The sequence below is a fragment of the Antechinus flavipes genome, chromosome 5, assembly GCF_016432865.1.
Source record: "Antechinus flavipes isolate AdamAnt ecotype Samford, QLD, Australia chromosome 5, AdamAnt_v2, whole genome shotgun sequence".
NCBI classification, from domain to species: Eukaryota; Metazoa; Chordata; class Mammalia; order Dasyuromorphia; family Dasyuridae; genus Antechinus; species Antechinus flavipes.
In genome coordinates, this window is record NC_067402.1 from 144129486 (window position 1) to 144146155 (window position 16670).

The 16670-nt window shown below is 35.9% G+C and overlaps 1 protein-coding gene across 3 annotated transcripts in view; it reads left to right on the top strand.

Annotated features, from left to right (window-relative positions):
* The window catches only part of PUS7 (pseudouridine synthase 7), a 48623-nt gene extending 40637 nt beyond the window's left edge, over positions 1 to 7986 (top strand). For all 3 annotated transcript variants that reach the window (XM_052000466.1, XM_052000464.1, XM_052000465.1), the window contains one exon: positions 5453 to 7986. In XM_052000466.1, coding sequence (XP_051856426.1) covers positions 5453 to 5589 — 137 coding nt within the window. In that variant the 3' untranslated portion in view covers positions 5590 to 7986. The remainder of the gene's footprint in view (positions 1 to 5452) is intronic.
* The last annotated feature ends 8684 nt before the right edge of the window (positions 7987 to 16670 follow it).

Consider the following 16670-nt stretch of genomic DNA (forward strand, 5'->3'; position numbering starts at 1 on the left):
AGAAGGTAGAACTGAATGCCAAAATGGCTCACGGACTATCTTGGGGAAGCAAGCAAGAACCTTAAACTAGAATGATGGCCATGTAAGTAGAAAAAAATGAATGCACAGGAGCAATTCTGCCTTTACAAGATTTGGTGACTGGTTATTGGGGGGTGAGGGAGAAGGAAGAGTCAAACAGACTTCAGGATTATGAATCTGGGTGACCAAAAAAATGATGTGATATTCTCAGTAGAAATAGGCAAGTTTGGAAGGTGATGATGGGGTAGAAATAGTGAATGCTAGGGTTAGAGTATGGTAGATTTGAAAAGTTTATAAGTCATCCAGGGCATCATGTTGTAATAGATAGAATGCTGAATTTAATTCAGGAAGGTCTGGGTTAAATTCCTGCCTCAGACATTTATCAATTAGTTGTATGACTGGCCAAATAACTTAACTTTTCTTGGGTTCACTTCCTAATTGATAGAAAGTGAAGGAGTTGGACTAGATTGCCTCTGTGGTCCCTTAAAGTTATAAATCTATGATCGTACATCCATTAGGTAGTTGGTAATTTGGGATTGGAGTTCAGGAGAGAGAGTATAGCCGAGTGCATAGATTTGGGAGACTTCTGCATAAGGATGATGACATGGGAGTTTATGCTATTTCCAGAGGAGATAATATAGAGGAGAATCCAAGGGGACATCAACACTTAGTGAAGATGAATTGCCAAATGAGACTGAGAAGGAGTGGTCAGGTATGGAGAACTAGAGTAGACTGTTGTCAGGAAAGCTAAGGGACAAATGAGTGACTGACATTCAGAAATTGTAGAGGAGTCAGGAAGAATGAGAACTAAGAGTTTCACAGTTAAATGAAATTAAAACAATTTTAAGGTATCTCTTTATTCCTGTCAGTTTAAAAAGATGATTGATGCAAAAACCAATACAAAAAGGAAACATGCATGTTGATTCAGGCAAATAGCAAGTATTTGATAAGCTCTTACTATGGGCCCAGACACTATGGTGCCTGCCCTCAAGGCAAAGCATTCCAGATATGGGACATTATGACCAGTACAAAAGCCCAGGTGGAGGAAATGAGGTATCATGAATAAAGAACAGAAGTGAGGCTAGTTTGGCTGGATTGCAGAGAGATTGGAAAGATAAGTTGACAGGGTTGTGAAGGAATTTTAAGGCTATAATGAGAAGGTTCTTCTTGAAGTGATATTGGTCAATTCAACTCAACATTGTTCTCCACACTCACATCAAATGTAAGAGTTATTAGTATAGAAAAAGTAATCAAGCTTGTGTAAACTGATGAGCTCATTGAGAAAAAGTGTAAAGAAAGTATAGGAAACTTAGAATAGGACTTTAGCATTTCCACAGTTAAAGCATGTAATCATGATATTGAGGAAGACTGAGAAAGAATGGTTAGGAGAGCATGTCAGAAAAACCCAAAAAGAAAGGATGGTCTTCATTGTCACATGAAGCAAAAAGGCCTAGAGGAATGAGGGCTAAAAAAAGAGCACTAGATTTTAGCATTAAGAGATTACTTAGATCTTTGGAAGAAGATTTTATAATTAAGGGATCACTTATAGCTTCAGAGTGAACAGTGAGGTCAGAAGCCAGACTACAAATGGTTAAACAGTGAGTGATAGCAGAAGGAGTGGATCTTATGAGTATAACCATGTCTTTCTGATAGTTTGGCTGAATAAGGGAGAAAAGATATAGGACAATAGCTTAGGACATCATTGTAACTAATGGAAGTTTTTTTAAGGATTAGAGAGATAAGCATATTTGACAGTAGTTGATAAGGAAAAACTGAAGATTAAAGGGAGAAAAGGGAAGATATTATTGAGGTTGAAGTTCTGTGGAGAAAACAGAAGATGAGATCAGAATTGAGGAGTCATTTCATACTTAGAAGAGTTGAAAAAAGGGTCCAGCCATTTTTGAAAGCAATTTGGAATTGTACAAGATGTGACATTTTTCTTACCCTTTGATTTAGCAATATAAGTACTAGATTTATATTTAGGGAAATTGACGGGAAGAAAATATGTTTTTATATTAAAAACAGCTAGTAATGGAACTACTTGTAATAACAAAAGGTTGGAAACTATGTATCTAGTGAATAGAAAAGGACTGATCAATTAATCATGTATGACTTAAGTTGGCCTAATGGTCTGATGTGTTTGAATTCTGCCTCAGGTGCTCACTCCCTACCCCTGAGACTCTAGGCTTATTACCTATCTTTTCTCAATTTTTTTCTTCAATTTTGTGGTAAAAGGTGATAATCATGGGACCTGCCTGCCAAGGTGGTTGTGAGGATTAGATGAGATAACATATAAAATACAAATTTGGAAACACTTTGTAAGCTACATTATCATTATAACTATGAGGAACAAAAGAAGAATTCAAAGAAACATAAGAAGGCTTGATTTAAATTATGTAAATCGAAAGAAGCTAAATCAAAAAGACCAACAAATTATATATTTATTCGATCTGGACCTGATTTCATCTACATCAGAACTTCTAGTGAAGGAACTCTCTCTGCAGATACAGATCAGCAGTTATTGTGCATCTTCAAAGTGCTGATGGCCTAAGGATGATCAGTTAGGTGACTTGCCAGGTTCATTCAGCCCATACCTGTCAAAATTTGGACTTACACCCACGTCTTCCTATTTCTGAGGCAACCCTACTCTTATTACATGTCTCCTTATAGACTTAATTAATATGCTTGTTACAGCATTGTAAATGAAGACTGCATTAAACGGTAGTAATAATAATAATAACCAAATCCAGCAGACGGCCTTGGTAATAAAACTCAATTTAAAGTACTCTCCTTTATTTCTATTTAACAAAAAGCAGTCTGAAAAAGTGTTAATAGGGCTGTTTGTGCCCCTGTTGCAATCACACTTGGTAACTCAAGACAAGTCATATAACATGTCAGGACATAATTTCCCATTCATACAGTTTAGAAGTTGAACCAGATGAATTTCACAGAATCACAGCATTTAAAATGGGAAAGAACCTCACTGGCTATCTAGTCAACTCTGTCTCCAAACAGATTCCCTACGGCAGTGTTCCAGACAAATGATTATCCTATAGCAAGAATATCAAACATAGCACCATCTCCCCAACCCCCATCTCCCCCCAAGGCCACCCTTCTCCACCCAAGTCAGCCCATCTCTCTTTTTGTAAAGTTCTTAGTGAGTATTCTTTATCCAAATGATTGATTAAAAATGTAAAACAGTACAGGGCCAAGCACAGATTCCAAGGGTACTTCACTGGAGTTCGCCTGTCATTATGAATATTCTGTGAGTCTGGCCATTTGTCAAATGCAGGCTTAGATCCTTTGCAACTCTCAATCAAGGAGGTTTTCTCAAGTTCTTTTCCTCTTCCCAATATTCCCTTTTTAGCTTTCTATGTTGGTGTCTTTTAAGTTTTTAATTTTAGGTTTCTGCTTTACACCTTCTCTGCCTTCAATCTGGCTGTGCTAGATAGAGAATGTCTCCATTAGAACCCCTGTTTATAGGAAACTTTAACATTTGCAAAGCACTTTCCCCCCCACAGTGACCTAATGACATAGCATTGTTATCCTAATTTTATAGACGGGGAGACAGACTCTTAGGAAAGCCAATTAATTTGATTTCAGTCATGCATTATCAGAACCAGGACTCGAATGCAGGTCTTTTCACTCCTAAGTCCCTGGCTGTTCCCACTTTCTTAAACTGCCTCTCAGTGTCATGGTTACCTTCCTAAAATGGGCCTCTCCTTTCACATGCCAAGTTTGTGCATCCCCCAAATTTTTCTCACGTAGCAGAAAACTGACTGTGAAATGATCAAGATGTCTACTGCTTTTGCCAACCTATGCAGTAGTTTCTCTTCTGCACTTTTCTACCTCAGTCTCATAATTCTGGCTAGACATAAGCAATTGAAACATAGAATTGAATTAGTGATATTTTCTAGGTTTGTAGGATTTTTTTTTTCCTACACTGAATGGCAAATCCCACTTCAATTGAGTGATTCTCAGATCAAATTACACATCATACAAGGGAGGGAAGAGAACAATGAACTTATGTGCAAAACTTGTGCTATGTATTCAAATAAGATTTCCCAAAGGATATTATTCTTTAAGGTAAATGAGACCTCAGGTGGGCTGGAAATAGAGATAATGCAAATTTCAAAGTCTGAGTTGAGTACAACTTAATGGGATGTATAAGTATTTAACAATTTTGAAAGTGGCTTTCCCAAACTTTCCCTTTTATATGGGATGAATCCATTTTCTGAGATGTGTGCCAGCCAGTTGTATTTGCTTCCCCAGGAAGTCTAAAGCAGTGGAGTGGAAGTAAAGTATTATTTGTTGTCACCACTGCTAGATCTGTAGTTTGGAATCTTTCAACATTGGTGTGGTTGGAAGCTAGGAACACAGTTTCCAGAATTGTATTTGCCAATGATTGAAATAATTGTTGCTTCTGCTACTAAACAAAAAGATGCAAAAGCATTTTATCTATGATGGAGTCATTTGGGCCCAGGTGTACGCTTATCTAGATGAAGTCATCACTTTGAAAATAGGGGTTTTTTTCTGGTGGTTTAGAAACACAAAGCAAAAAAAAAAAATTAGTAATGAGTGCCAAGTTTGTGGAATAATAAGCGGCTGATGTGAGTGTGAATATTACTGAGAAGTTCTTTCTCCATCTTTATGCTGCTTAGCCATTAGCTCATAATAGGCCATCATGGCAAAACAAAGAACAAAGTTGCTATAGTTTGTGGTCTGGATTTCTGATTTAACTCATAACATTCTTGAGTTAGAATTTATAAAGAATTCTTTAAATATGGTTAACAGTTTCACATTCTCTTGAGGCCTTTTGTTTAGCACTTTGTATGTCACTGTGACTTGTACCTGTGAGTTGGACCAGTAGCTACTTGTTAGGAATCAACACCCTGTGAGAAAGGAATTAAGAGTAGCATAGGACAAATAAGTGATACAGGAGGTAAAATTGTATTTACTCTAGAGAGCACAAATGTTGGTGGGAGGCCAGGAGCAGTTTTCATAACTAGATCTCCATTCCTTCTCAGCAGAATTGACTATCTTCAAATTTCTTCCCTTTTGAATTAATTTGTATTTTATTATGCCCCAATTAAAAAAAAAAAAACCATGTTATTTCATTTGGAGATCATTCTCACACTCTCCTTTTCTATTTACTCCTTGTCTTTCTGATACTCTAAGGTGCCAAGAGAGTTCAGAGGTAGAATTACCATAGATACTCACTGAGAGAGTATACATTACAGATCACTCCTCCATGCTTCTCTCTCATACAGAAGCACCAGAGGGCTGCCCCGGTACAGTAAGGCTTTCTGATGGTTGGAAAGGTAGAGCATTGCCACCATTTTTTGTTTATCTGTGTTTAGAGATTATATGATCCTCCAGCTCATTTGCAGCTGCTTTTATTTTCCTGACTCTTCTCTTCTTTCTTGGATGACAGAAGGTAAATACAGGGCCCTGAAGATGGATTTCTCACTCCCTCCTTCAACATATGCAACAATGGCCATTCGAGAAGTACTAAAAATGGATACAAGTATCAAGAACCAAACACAGTTGAATACTACTTGGCTCCGCTGATGCTCTCCCTGAAGATACAAGTATGGAGGAAAGTATCAGCATCCTGGTTCACTATTCTTTGTGTTCTTTTAGTACAAACTCCATGTGGATAATTTGTAGTAAAAGTTTGTTTGTATTTTTTTTCAAGTTTTTATTCGCTTAAATCAATAATTTGCAATATTTGTACAAATGTGCAAATCTGGAAAACCTAACTAAAATTTAAAACAAAAAATTGGTTGGTTTATTTTAACACATACACACTCATACTGACATGCAGAGGCAAGAGGGGAATAATCGATGAATCTACAAACATTTATTAAGTGTTTCCTGTGTAATAGTTATTGCACCTAAGCATTGGAAATACAAAGAAAGGCAAAAATGTAAAGTCCCTGGTCTCAAACAATTTACTTGATAATGAGAGAGACAGCACATAAATAAGTAGTAAATACATACATATTTAATAACATAGTACATACTGTGCATACTGTAATAAGTACATATAAAGTAGAAAGGAGGCTTTGGGGAGGCAGATTTAAGTGACTGCCCTCCTGAATCTTGAAAGAAATCAAGAATGAGGAAGGAGGAAGCATTACAGCAATGGAGGTTAGAGGTGTATATGTAGGGGAGAGGAATCACTGTTGTAATGAAGAATAGTAAATAGAGTGCTAGTCTTAGGTTCGAGAAAACTTTTTGTTTTCTTTCAAGGACCTTCATAGTTCGGTTCCATCTCCACCTTTCAAATCTTCCCCAGAACCATCCCCCTGCACCCCCAAATACTCTGCAGTCCAGTAACACTGGCCTTGCTGCTCCACGCATAAAACCCTTCATCTTCTGACTCTGGATGGTTTCACCAATTGTCCCCATATCTGTGCTGCTCTCAGTCCTCATCCCCATCCTCCTCCTGGCTTCTTTTAAGTCTAACTAAAATCCTACTTTCTACAGGAAGCCTTACCTGGTCCCCCTGAACTCTCATGCCTTAGCTGTTAATTAGCTCTAATTTGCTATATATATTTGTTCATACATGATTAATTGTATGTTATGTTGCCTATTCGACTGTGAGCTCCCTGAGAGACAATAGGAACTGTCTGTTTTTCTTGAACCCTTGGCATAGTGGCTGGCAAAAAGTAAGTATTTAATGTTTATTGGCAGGGGCTGCTGGGTGTTGTAGTGGATAGAGCACTAGCCCTGAAGTCAGAAGGACCCAAGTTCAAATCTGGCCTCAGACACTTAACACTTCCTAGCTGTGTGACCCTGGGCAAGTCACTTAACCCCAATCAAAAAAAAAACCCAAAACAATGTTTATTGGCTGGCTTGATTAAAACCATAGTCTCTGGCCCTACCTTGGCTGTGTCAATCAGAGCCAGCTCTATAACCTCTCAGCTCTCTCTGACAATTCTCTGAGATTATCATTTTAGAACACTTGCTATTGGTAGATGGAACGCAAGAGTTCCTTAAATTACTAATCTGGGTGAAACAAAAAGGTAAAATGGCAGTTGTATTTGCTTTCAGCAAGAAAAATGGTTTTGGATTAAGATAGATATTTTAGGGGTTTAATATTTCTTTAAAGAAACAGCAAGTATTTTTATTATTAATAGGAATTGAAAGCGACATTGTAAGTACCAGAAGCAGTAAAGTTAAGAACTGTGTAGACTATTAGGAATGACAGCTATACAGAGGTAGTGTATGTGAAGAATGACTCTCAAGTCCCTCTTCCCCTGTAATTCAAGAGTCTTGACACATAAATATAAATTCACTTGCACTTAAGTCAACATGAATGACCCCTTGGGTGGTCATAAGTATAGCAATGATCCCATTATCTAAAATCACCTATTTATCAAAAGCAAGGTAAGAGTCAAAAGTAGAATAAAACATTTTCAATATAAAGGGCTTTTGTATCACTCCATATTTGTACAAAAGCTTTTGTATCAGTGCAGGACTTATTAAGCTTTTTCCATTTGTGATCCCTTTTCCTCTCAAGAAATTTTTGTATGACCCCTGGGTATATAGGTTTATAAAATAGGAATACAAATCAAACATTTACCAATAATAAATCATAATTTCATGATCCCAACATTCAGTTATAAGATCTCATATAGGATTGTGAACCAAAGTTTAAGAATCTGGGTATTAGAAAATTCTACTGTAATAGGGCTTTTTAACATGATGTAAATGAACAACTGTTTTTATCAATTTAAGGTATGCTTTTTATTACACATATTTTTATCTTGAAGATTCTTTCCATAGATACAGGTCCTTCAGAAAGATAAAGGAGGGAAAGGTAGCTAGAAATACCAAGAGTTCATACCAATGGTTTTATTCCTTGTCACCAGCAATTTTGGTATTGCCCTTGCTGGCAATGGAAAACACATTTTCTGATGTGAAAAGACATGAAAGAATAAATTAGCCATTCTAACATCAGTTGCTTTTGTGATCCAGTTTCAATTTTTTGTCATTTCTAAAATTAAACAAATGGGTCAGTGCCTGTTTCTTTTTTGGTTGTGTTAATGAGCCATGTGATTAACTGAAATGGAGTGTGGATGAGGATTTTGTGTCCTGTGTAGTGGCAGGGAGATGGGCTCTATGATTTTATATTTGTTGAAGTAAATTAAGGTCCCTTTTGATACCCCACCACCTCCTCAATAGTGAGCTCATGATGAGAAGTCAATGAAGCAAAAAAATTTACTGTTGAACTTGAAAACTGTTGTCTTGAAGAGTTCAGTTTGCTCTTAGTAGTGATAATAGGTTTTCTTTCCTTCTTTGGACTTAATAATCAAATATTTATCTATTCTTTTCAAGCTCATAATAATAGTAAAAGCTAACAATCGTATAGTGACTACTATGAATCAGACCCTGCATGCTTTGCAATTATTATCATTTGTCCCTCACTACAACCCTGGGAGGCAAATGTTGCTATTATCCTCATTTTACAAGTGAGAAAACTGAGGCAAACAGAAGTTTTATGACTTACCCAGAATCGCACAGCTAAGAAGTATCTAAGGTCACATTTGAACTTCTCTTCTTGACTCTGGATCTAACTCTTATCTGCTGTACCACTTAGCTGCTCATATGCCCTACTTATCACAGGTTACAAAGTATTTTTCTCAAAACCATTCTGCAGTAGAGCTACTGAAAGTATACCCATTTTATAAATGGGGAATTAAAGCTCCAAAGAATTAAGCAACAACCACTGTCACATAGCTAAGAAGTGATAAAGTCAGGTCTCATTCCCTAGTTAGTTCACCTTCTGTCTCTGGGCCCATTGCTCATTACTCTATGTTTTTGTTTTGGTTCTCTTAGCTGTATCAGGCTAAAAGAGGTTAAATATTTTATTTCTGTAAAATCCATCAAAAATATTCATGTAAGTCTAAATTTATAGAGAAGGAACTTAAAAATCTAAAGCAGTCTTAACAGTTTCCGACTCCAGGGACAGCCTTTTATCTACTTACTACAACAGAGCTTCTTAAACTTTTCTAATTACAACCCCTTTTCACCTAAGAAATTCTCATGTGACACATGTGACATGTGCTATATAAAGTAAGTATACAAATCAAACACTTAATGCTCAGTAAATCATAATTTAACAACCCCCACACTTATGTGACCCCATATGGGGTGATGACCCACAATTTAAAAAGCTTTATACTACAACATACCACGTGTTTATAATTGGAACTCACACAGATGGTTTCAGGACACAAATTTGAAGGTGTTTTTGTAAGTTATCTTATTTTCAGCTATCATACTCCTAAAAGTGTCATAAAATCTTTTTTTTTTTTAAATGATTTGTGTGGTTTGTCCTGCCTTCCTTGTTTCCTGTCTTACTTTCATCTTCCTCTCTTTGTTTTGTCTAAGTAGGCAAACAAATCTTTAAACTCAAGGGCTAGGCAACCTGGAGAAGAGGTTAAAGCTCAACAGTTAATCTTGATGAAATCGTGTGTAAACTAGCTTATAAAACATCCACAATGCAACAGTTCAGAGTGAGAACTCAAGCCAGGACTTGATTTCCATGGCAAGCCAGGCTTCTTGTGAAGGGTAGGAATGTCATCAGTTGAGAAGCAGAGCTGAATAGGGCGGAGATCATCACAGAGCAGTAATGACTGGGAAAGGCAAAAGGCATTTTGTTCACGTGGGGCTTTGTGCTTTCTTTGCTTGGAACAGCTCCAGCTACAACCAGTTAGCACTGCTTTCACACAAACGGTGACTGTGTGGAGAACAATACCCCCACTTTCTTCTCAGACTGACACCCACCCACCCCTGTTCTTTCTAGATTGGGCTAATCAGTTTTCTACATTCTTACTATTCACAAAGACCATTTTCGACATGTAAAATCACTTCCCTGCCCCATTCAGACCTGAACACATGAGCCATCTAATTTTCACTACAGTAAAGTTTTTGTTTAAATGACATTGTTCACCTTGCTTAATCAACTCACCTGCTATATTAACTTTATGAATAATGAATAAGTTTACTGTGTGTGTGTGTGTGTGTGTGTGTGTGTGTGTGTGTGTGTGTGTTTTAAGTTCAAAACAAAGGCATTTACTGGGACAGCTTAAGAATGATAGTAATAAGGTCCAGAGTTCACTTTCCCACAATTATACACATTATTAGTGGGAAGAATGGGTACATACATAGAATACCCTAGTTCTGAGGCAACAAGCCAACTCATTTCTCTAGGACTGGAAGTTCCGCATGTTCCCTCTTATTTGCTGATATTCTTGAGCTGTTTTGGCCTGGGTGCAGCAATCTCTCCGAGATAGATTCCTCATCTGATCTCCCTAAGCTTACTTCTCTTGCAACTTGACTCTTCCCAACTGTCACAACTGATATGTTGAAAACGTGGTTCATTCCCTCCTCTGTTATGAGAAGTCACACTCAAATCCTTGTGAGTGCCTCTCCTACTCCAAAGCTGACAAACTTGCAAAAGCTTTTTTTACTGTGTATTTTTCTAATGTTATTATGATAAAAGTATTACCAGAGGGTTGGCTGCCAGATGTTTTATTTTCCTGTCCACAGAAATTCATAAATATTGTCTACTAAGGTAATGAGAAGCAATGACCTATACTGAGCAAGGGAGTACTCCTCCCAGTTGAATAGCATATTCTCTAAATACGAAGTACTGTGATATTGATATTTTCCCAATCCTGTGCTATATGGTAGAAAGAGCTCTAGAATGGAATGCAAGAGACCCAGATCCAACTTGTGATTGTTATATTAGTTGTGACTATTCATGCACGTTTCCTTAACCTCATTGAACTTCAGTTTCTTCATCTGCAAAATGAGTTAATACTTGAACTACAGAATCAGAATCTCAGAATAGAAAGAAACCTTAAATAGTGTCTACTCCAACTCATACCCATGCAAGAATTTCTTCTAGAATATCTTTGATAAGTGTTCATCTAGTCATCTACTTTAAACATGTCTAATGAGGGCATGTACTCTCTTGTGGTGCTTTCCACTTTTGGATACCTCTAATTGTTTGGAATTTTCTTACAAGAAACCTAAACATGACTTGACAAAGTCACAGAATTTTTGTAAGGAAAGCATTTTGCAGATTTTTAAATGTCATTATACGTTGCCAGAAAGGATCAAAAGATTTAAGGTAAAGGTATATTTTTTTAAAATTTTTTTCTCAGTATTTTTTTAATTAAAGATTTTTATTTTCAAAATATATACATGGATAATTTTTTATATTCCCCCCTACAAAGCCCTGTGTTCCAATTTTTTCCCTCCCTTCCCCTCACCCTCATCCCTAGTTGGCAAGTGCTTCAGTATATGTTAAACATGTGAAGTTCAATCTGTTTATTTAGTGCTATACCAATCAGACTCCCAAGAAAATATTTTAATGATCTAGAAAAAATAACAACAAAATTCATATGGAAGAACAAAAGTTGGAGAATCTCAAGGGAATTAATGAAAAAAAATCAAATGAAGGTGGCCTAGCTGTACCTGATCTAAAACTATATTATAAAGCAGCAGTCACCAAAACCATTTGGTATTGGCTAAGAAATAGATTAGATGATCAGTGGAATAGGTTAGTTTCATAAGACGAAATAGTCAACTATAGTAATCTAGTGTTTGACAAACCCAAAGATCCTAACTTTTGGGATAAGAATTCATTATTTGACAAAAACTGCTGGGGTAACTGGAAATTAGTTATGGCAGAAATTAGGCATGGACCCACACTTAACACCGTATACCAAGATAAGATCAAAATGGGTCCATGACCTAGGCATAAAGAACAAGATTATAAATAAATTAGAGGAACATAGGATAGTTTATCTCTCAGACTTGTGGAGGAGGAAGAAATTTATGACCAAAGATGAACTAGAGACCATTATTCATCACAAAATAGAAAATTTTGATTACATCAAATTAAAAAGCCTTTGTACAAACAAAACTAATGCAAACAAAATTAGAAGAGAAGCAACAAACTGGGAAAACATCTTCACAGTTAAAGATTCTGATAAAGGTCTCATTTCCAAAATATATAGAGAATTGACTCTATAAGAAATCAAGCCATTCTCCAATGGATAAATGGTCAAAGGATATAAACAGACAATTCTCAGATGAAGAAGTTGAAACTATTTCCACTCATATGAAAAAGTATTCCAAATCACTATTGATCAGAGAAATGCAAATTAAGACAACTCTGAGATACCATTACACATCAGTCAGATTGGCTAAGATGACAGGAAAAAATAATGATGAATGTTGGCGGGGATGCAGGAAAATTGGGACACTGATGCATTGTTGGTGGAGTTGTGAACAGATCCAACCATTCTGGAGAGCAATCTGGAATTATGCCCAAAAAGTTATCAAACTGTGCATACCCTTTGATCCAGCAGTGCTACTACTGGGCTTATACCCTAAAGAGATACTAGAGAAGGGAAAGGGACCTGTATGTGCCAAAATGTTTGTGGCAGCCCTGTTTGTAGTGGCTAGAAACTGGAAACTGAGTGGATGCCCATCAACTGGAGAATGGTTGGGTAAATTGTGGTATATGAATGTTATGGAATATTATTGTTCTGTAAGAAATGACCAGCAGGATGAATACAGAGAGGCTTGGAGAGACTTGCATGAACTGATGCTAAGTGAAATGAGCAGAACCAGGAGATCATTATACACTTCGACAACGATATTGTATGAGGATGTATTCTGATGGAAGTGGATTTCTTTGACAAAGAGAAGATCTAATTCAGTTTCAATTGATCAGTGATGGACAGAAGCAGCTACACCCAGAGAAAGAACACTGGGAAATGAATGTAAACTGTTTGCATTTTTGTTTTTCTTCCCGGGTTATTTTTACCTTCTGAATCCAATTCTTCCTGTGCAACAAGAGAACTGTTTGGTTCTGCACACATATATTGTATCTAGGATATACTGTGACATATTTAACATGTATAGGACTGCTTGCCATATGGGGGAGGGAGTGGAAGGAGAGAGAGGAAAAATTGGAACAGAAGTGAGTGCAAGGGAAAATGTTGTAAAAAATTACCCTGGCATGGGTTCTGTCAATAAAAAGCTTTAATTATTTTTTAAAAGTTTTAAAAAGTTAACAACAACAACAACAACAAAAAAAGTGAAGTTCCTCTATACATATTTCCATTAATATTGTGCTTCACAATGAAAATCAGATCAAAAAGGGAAAAAATGAGAGAAAACAAAATACAAGCAAGCAACAACAAAAAACATAGTGAAAATACTATGTTATGGTTCACACTCAGCTCCCATAGTCCTCTCCAGGTGAAGACTATGAATGTTATAAAACGTTATTATTCTGTAAGAAATGACCAGGAAGATGATTTCAGAAAGGCTTAGAGAGACTTACATGAACTGTTGCTAAGTGAAATGAGCAGGACCAGGAGATCATTATACATGGCAACAAGAAGACTATATGATGATCAATTCTGATGGACATGGCTCTCTTCAACAACGAGATGATTCAAACCAATTCCAGTTGTTCAGTGATGAAGAGAATCAGCTACACCCAGAGAGAGAACTATGGGAACTGAGTGTGGACCACAACATAATATTTCTGCTTTTTCTATTATTGTTTGCTTGCATTTTTGTTTTCCTTCTCAGATTTTTTTCTTTCCTTCTTGATCTGATCTTTGTTGTGTAGCAAGATAACTATAAATATGTATACATATATTGTATTTAACATATACTTTAACATATTTAACATGTATGGGACTACCTACCATCTAGTGGAAGGGATGGGGAGAAAGAAGAGAAAATTTGGAACAGAAGGTTTTGCAAGGGTCAATTTTGAAAAATTACCCATGCATATGTTTTGTAAATAAAAAGCTATAATAATAAGAAACATTCATATAGCATAACTTATTCAGCCATTCCCCAACTGATGGACATTCACTCAGTTTCCAGTTTTTTACCACTATTAAAAGGACTGCCACAAACATTTTTGCACACGTAGGTTCCTTTCTCTCTGTTAAGGTATATTTTAAAAATTGCTTTCTAGGGCACACTAAAAGTTTTCAATTTCTCCTCCCAAAAATTTTTAGATTTACTGTTAACTTGATTATATCAATAAAAGGGAGTGGTAGTCCAGATAAACTTACAGTGAACATGTAAATATGTAGAAAACCGTAAATATTCAAATATAATTTGTGTTTACATGTAGCTTCATAATGCAGTAAATTAATTTTTTTGATAAATATTTACTTTCCTAAATTACTTTTGGTTAGGCAAATACTGAAATGAGCTTGTACTTCTTAAGTAGAAACCAATTAAATGCATGAGGAAACTAGCCCAAAAATATAAGGGAGTTATCTTTGACTCCTTGTCATTCCTTTTTCAAGGAACTCAGTACATAGCTCATTCTTCTTGCCCTTATATTAAGGAATGCTAGTATACAAGTTGTCCCCTTAATCACCCTCACCTCCCACTTTATCAATTCCCAGTCCTGTAATCTAATCCTCCTCACTTCAGTCTCATACAGGACTCACTATCATTGCCAGTTATTCTATTTTCATTATAAATAAATCTGAAAATCCTTCCTCTGCCCATATTCTCTTATTCCATCTCTTCATATGCCTCATTCCTGCAAAACCTGACCTTCAGACCCTTCACCTCACACTGCTGTGTCTAGCCAACACTCCTGCTCTCTAGCTTCACTGTGAGTCCTTCAGAACCTTAGCTCTGTGGTTAACTAGTTCAACCAAACACTGCTTATGTTTACTATACCCTAAATGCCACTAAATTATACTAAAGAAAATGGTTTAATCCATACTAGTCAATGTGGTCAAAATTAACAGTATCAGTGCAAAGATCTGTAAGATATTGCACCTTCTATATCTTTCCAAAAATCTTCAGTGGTATGTTTATTAAACTCAACAAAGCTTCAATTAATCTGTCAAAAATTGTGGAACCATACATTTCATGGAATTACCCAAAGTGGAAATCTGTGAATGACTAAATTTATAAATGTAATTTTGGCAAGACCAAGAAACAGAATGGCCCTGAATGATGCTATCCTTATTGCAAACTGTCATGTTAAATGTGGAATTATCTCCATGGAGGATTTGATCCATGAGAGTTAAGCTTTTGGCAAGCACTTCAAAGCTTCAAACAACTTCCTGTAGATCTTCACATTGTTTTCTCCATGGGTGGATAGGAAAAATAAGACTGAATATTTTATGAAAGGTGGAGATACTGGTAACAGGAAAGTCCAGATCAGTAGGCTTATTAGAGGAATGGACTAAGGGTGATTATTGTGATTTTTTTTCTCATCATCTGTAAGTAAAAATTCCTGTGGTTTAGAAAAAGGTGAAAATGGCAAGCAAATATGGATCAGAAAAAAAAAAAAACACCTCAAATAATAAGCTATACAAAAATTTTAGGCCTATATATCTTGAATGTTTAATTCGAGAATAGGTAGGTTCTCAATGTAGAAATCAGCAAATATCACACCCCATAAAATGAAATAGATTCTAACAGACAAGAAAAGACATTACAAATGTGAGAATCACATTTGTTAAAGCAAAGATCAAAATTAGTATGAAACTAGAAGAATAAAAACGAGAAGATAAGAGTGTGCAGTTGGAATAATTCAATCCTTACTTGTTCAAACAAGTTATTGAAAATGCAAAATGAATCATGGATGGAAGAAAGGTCATAAATATAAACTGCAACAATTTCATAGACAATTATTATGATAAGGATACCAAAAGTGGCTTAGTCACCAAATACTTGTCCAACTCAGTATACAGAGAGAAAGAGATGGCAATCAATGACAACACTAGCTTACAAAGAAAGGTATTGGAAAGTAATGAATAGAATCACCTACTTAAACAGAGAGAAACAGAGAAGTTTAACTAGTTTAAAGAAAGCTTAGCAAGAAACTCTCCCAAAAAAAGTTATCTCAAAAGCATTTAAGGATGCGGATGGAAGAACAAGATTTTTCTAACATTTTTCCTCAGTCAGAGTCAGAAGAACTTCTGCATTTGATCTTGATATCGGAGCCTCGAGTGTGTTTAAAGGGGAGATAGAAATGCAATGTAAGAGAACAAAAGTGGGAAAATACAGATTCTTCCTTGGTTCTTCCTTGGAGGCAAAACAATTGGTTGATTATTGAGAAATTGATTCATTAGGTATATGATGTAGGGGAAGATACCAAAAACATGGGAAAATATCTGGCCTTATTAGTGTCCAAAAAAGGCAACTTAGAAAATATCAACAACTACTGACCTATATACCAACATTTTTGTCCAAATAAAACTTTTATAAGAATCATTTACCCAACAATTAGAGCATCCTTGAGCATTTTCTTAGGGAAGAAGCACATTTTAATTTTTTTCTTTTTTTTTATCAATCCAATATCAACAGCCTAAAACTCAACAAATGTAAATATTTAAATAAAGAACATAAAAAGGATTACACATGACACCATAATGTTCACTATAAAGTTTTTTTAAAATGTGTATATTAAGCTTAACATGATAGTAATAAAACTACTGTTTACTTTTCTGAACTTTTCTGGCACCCTTCAATATATTTTTTTCAATGTTTCATGAATAACTTTTTCTTATTTTTCTTTTTAAAAACTACTATCTCCACAGTGAAATACATGCCTTCCCTTGTAA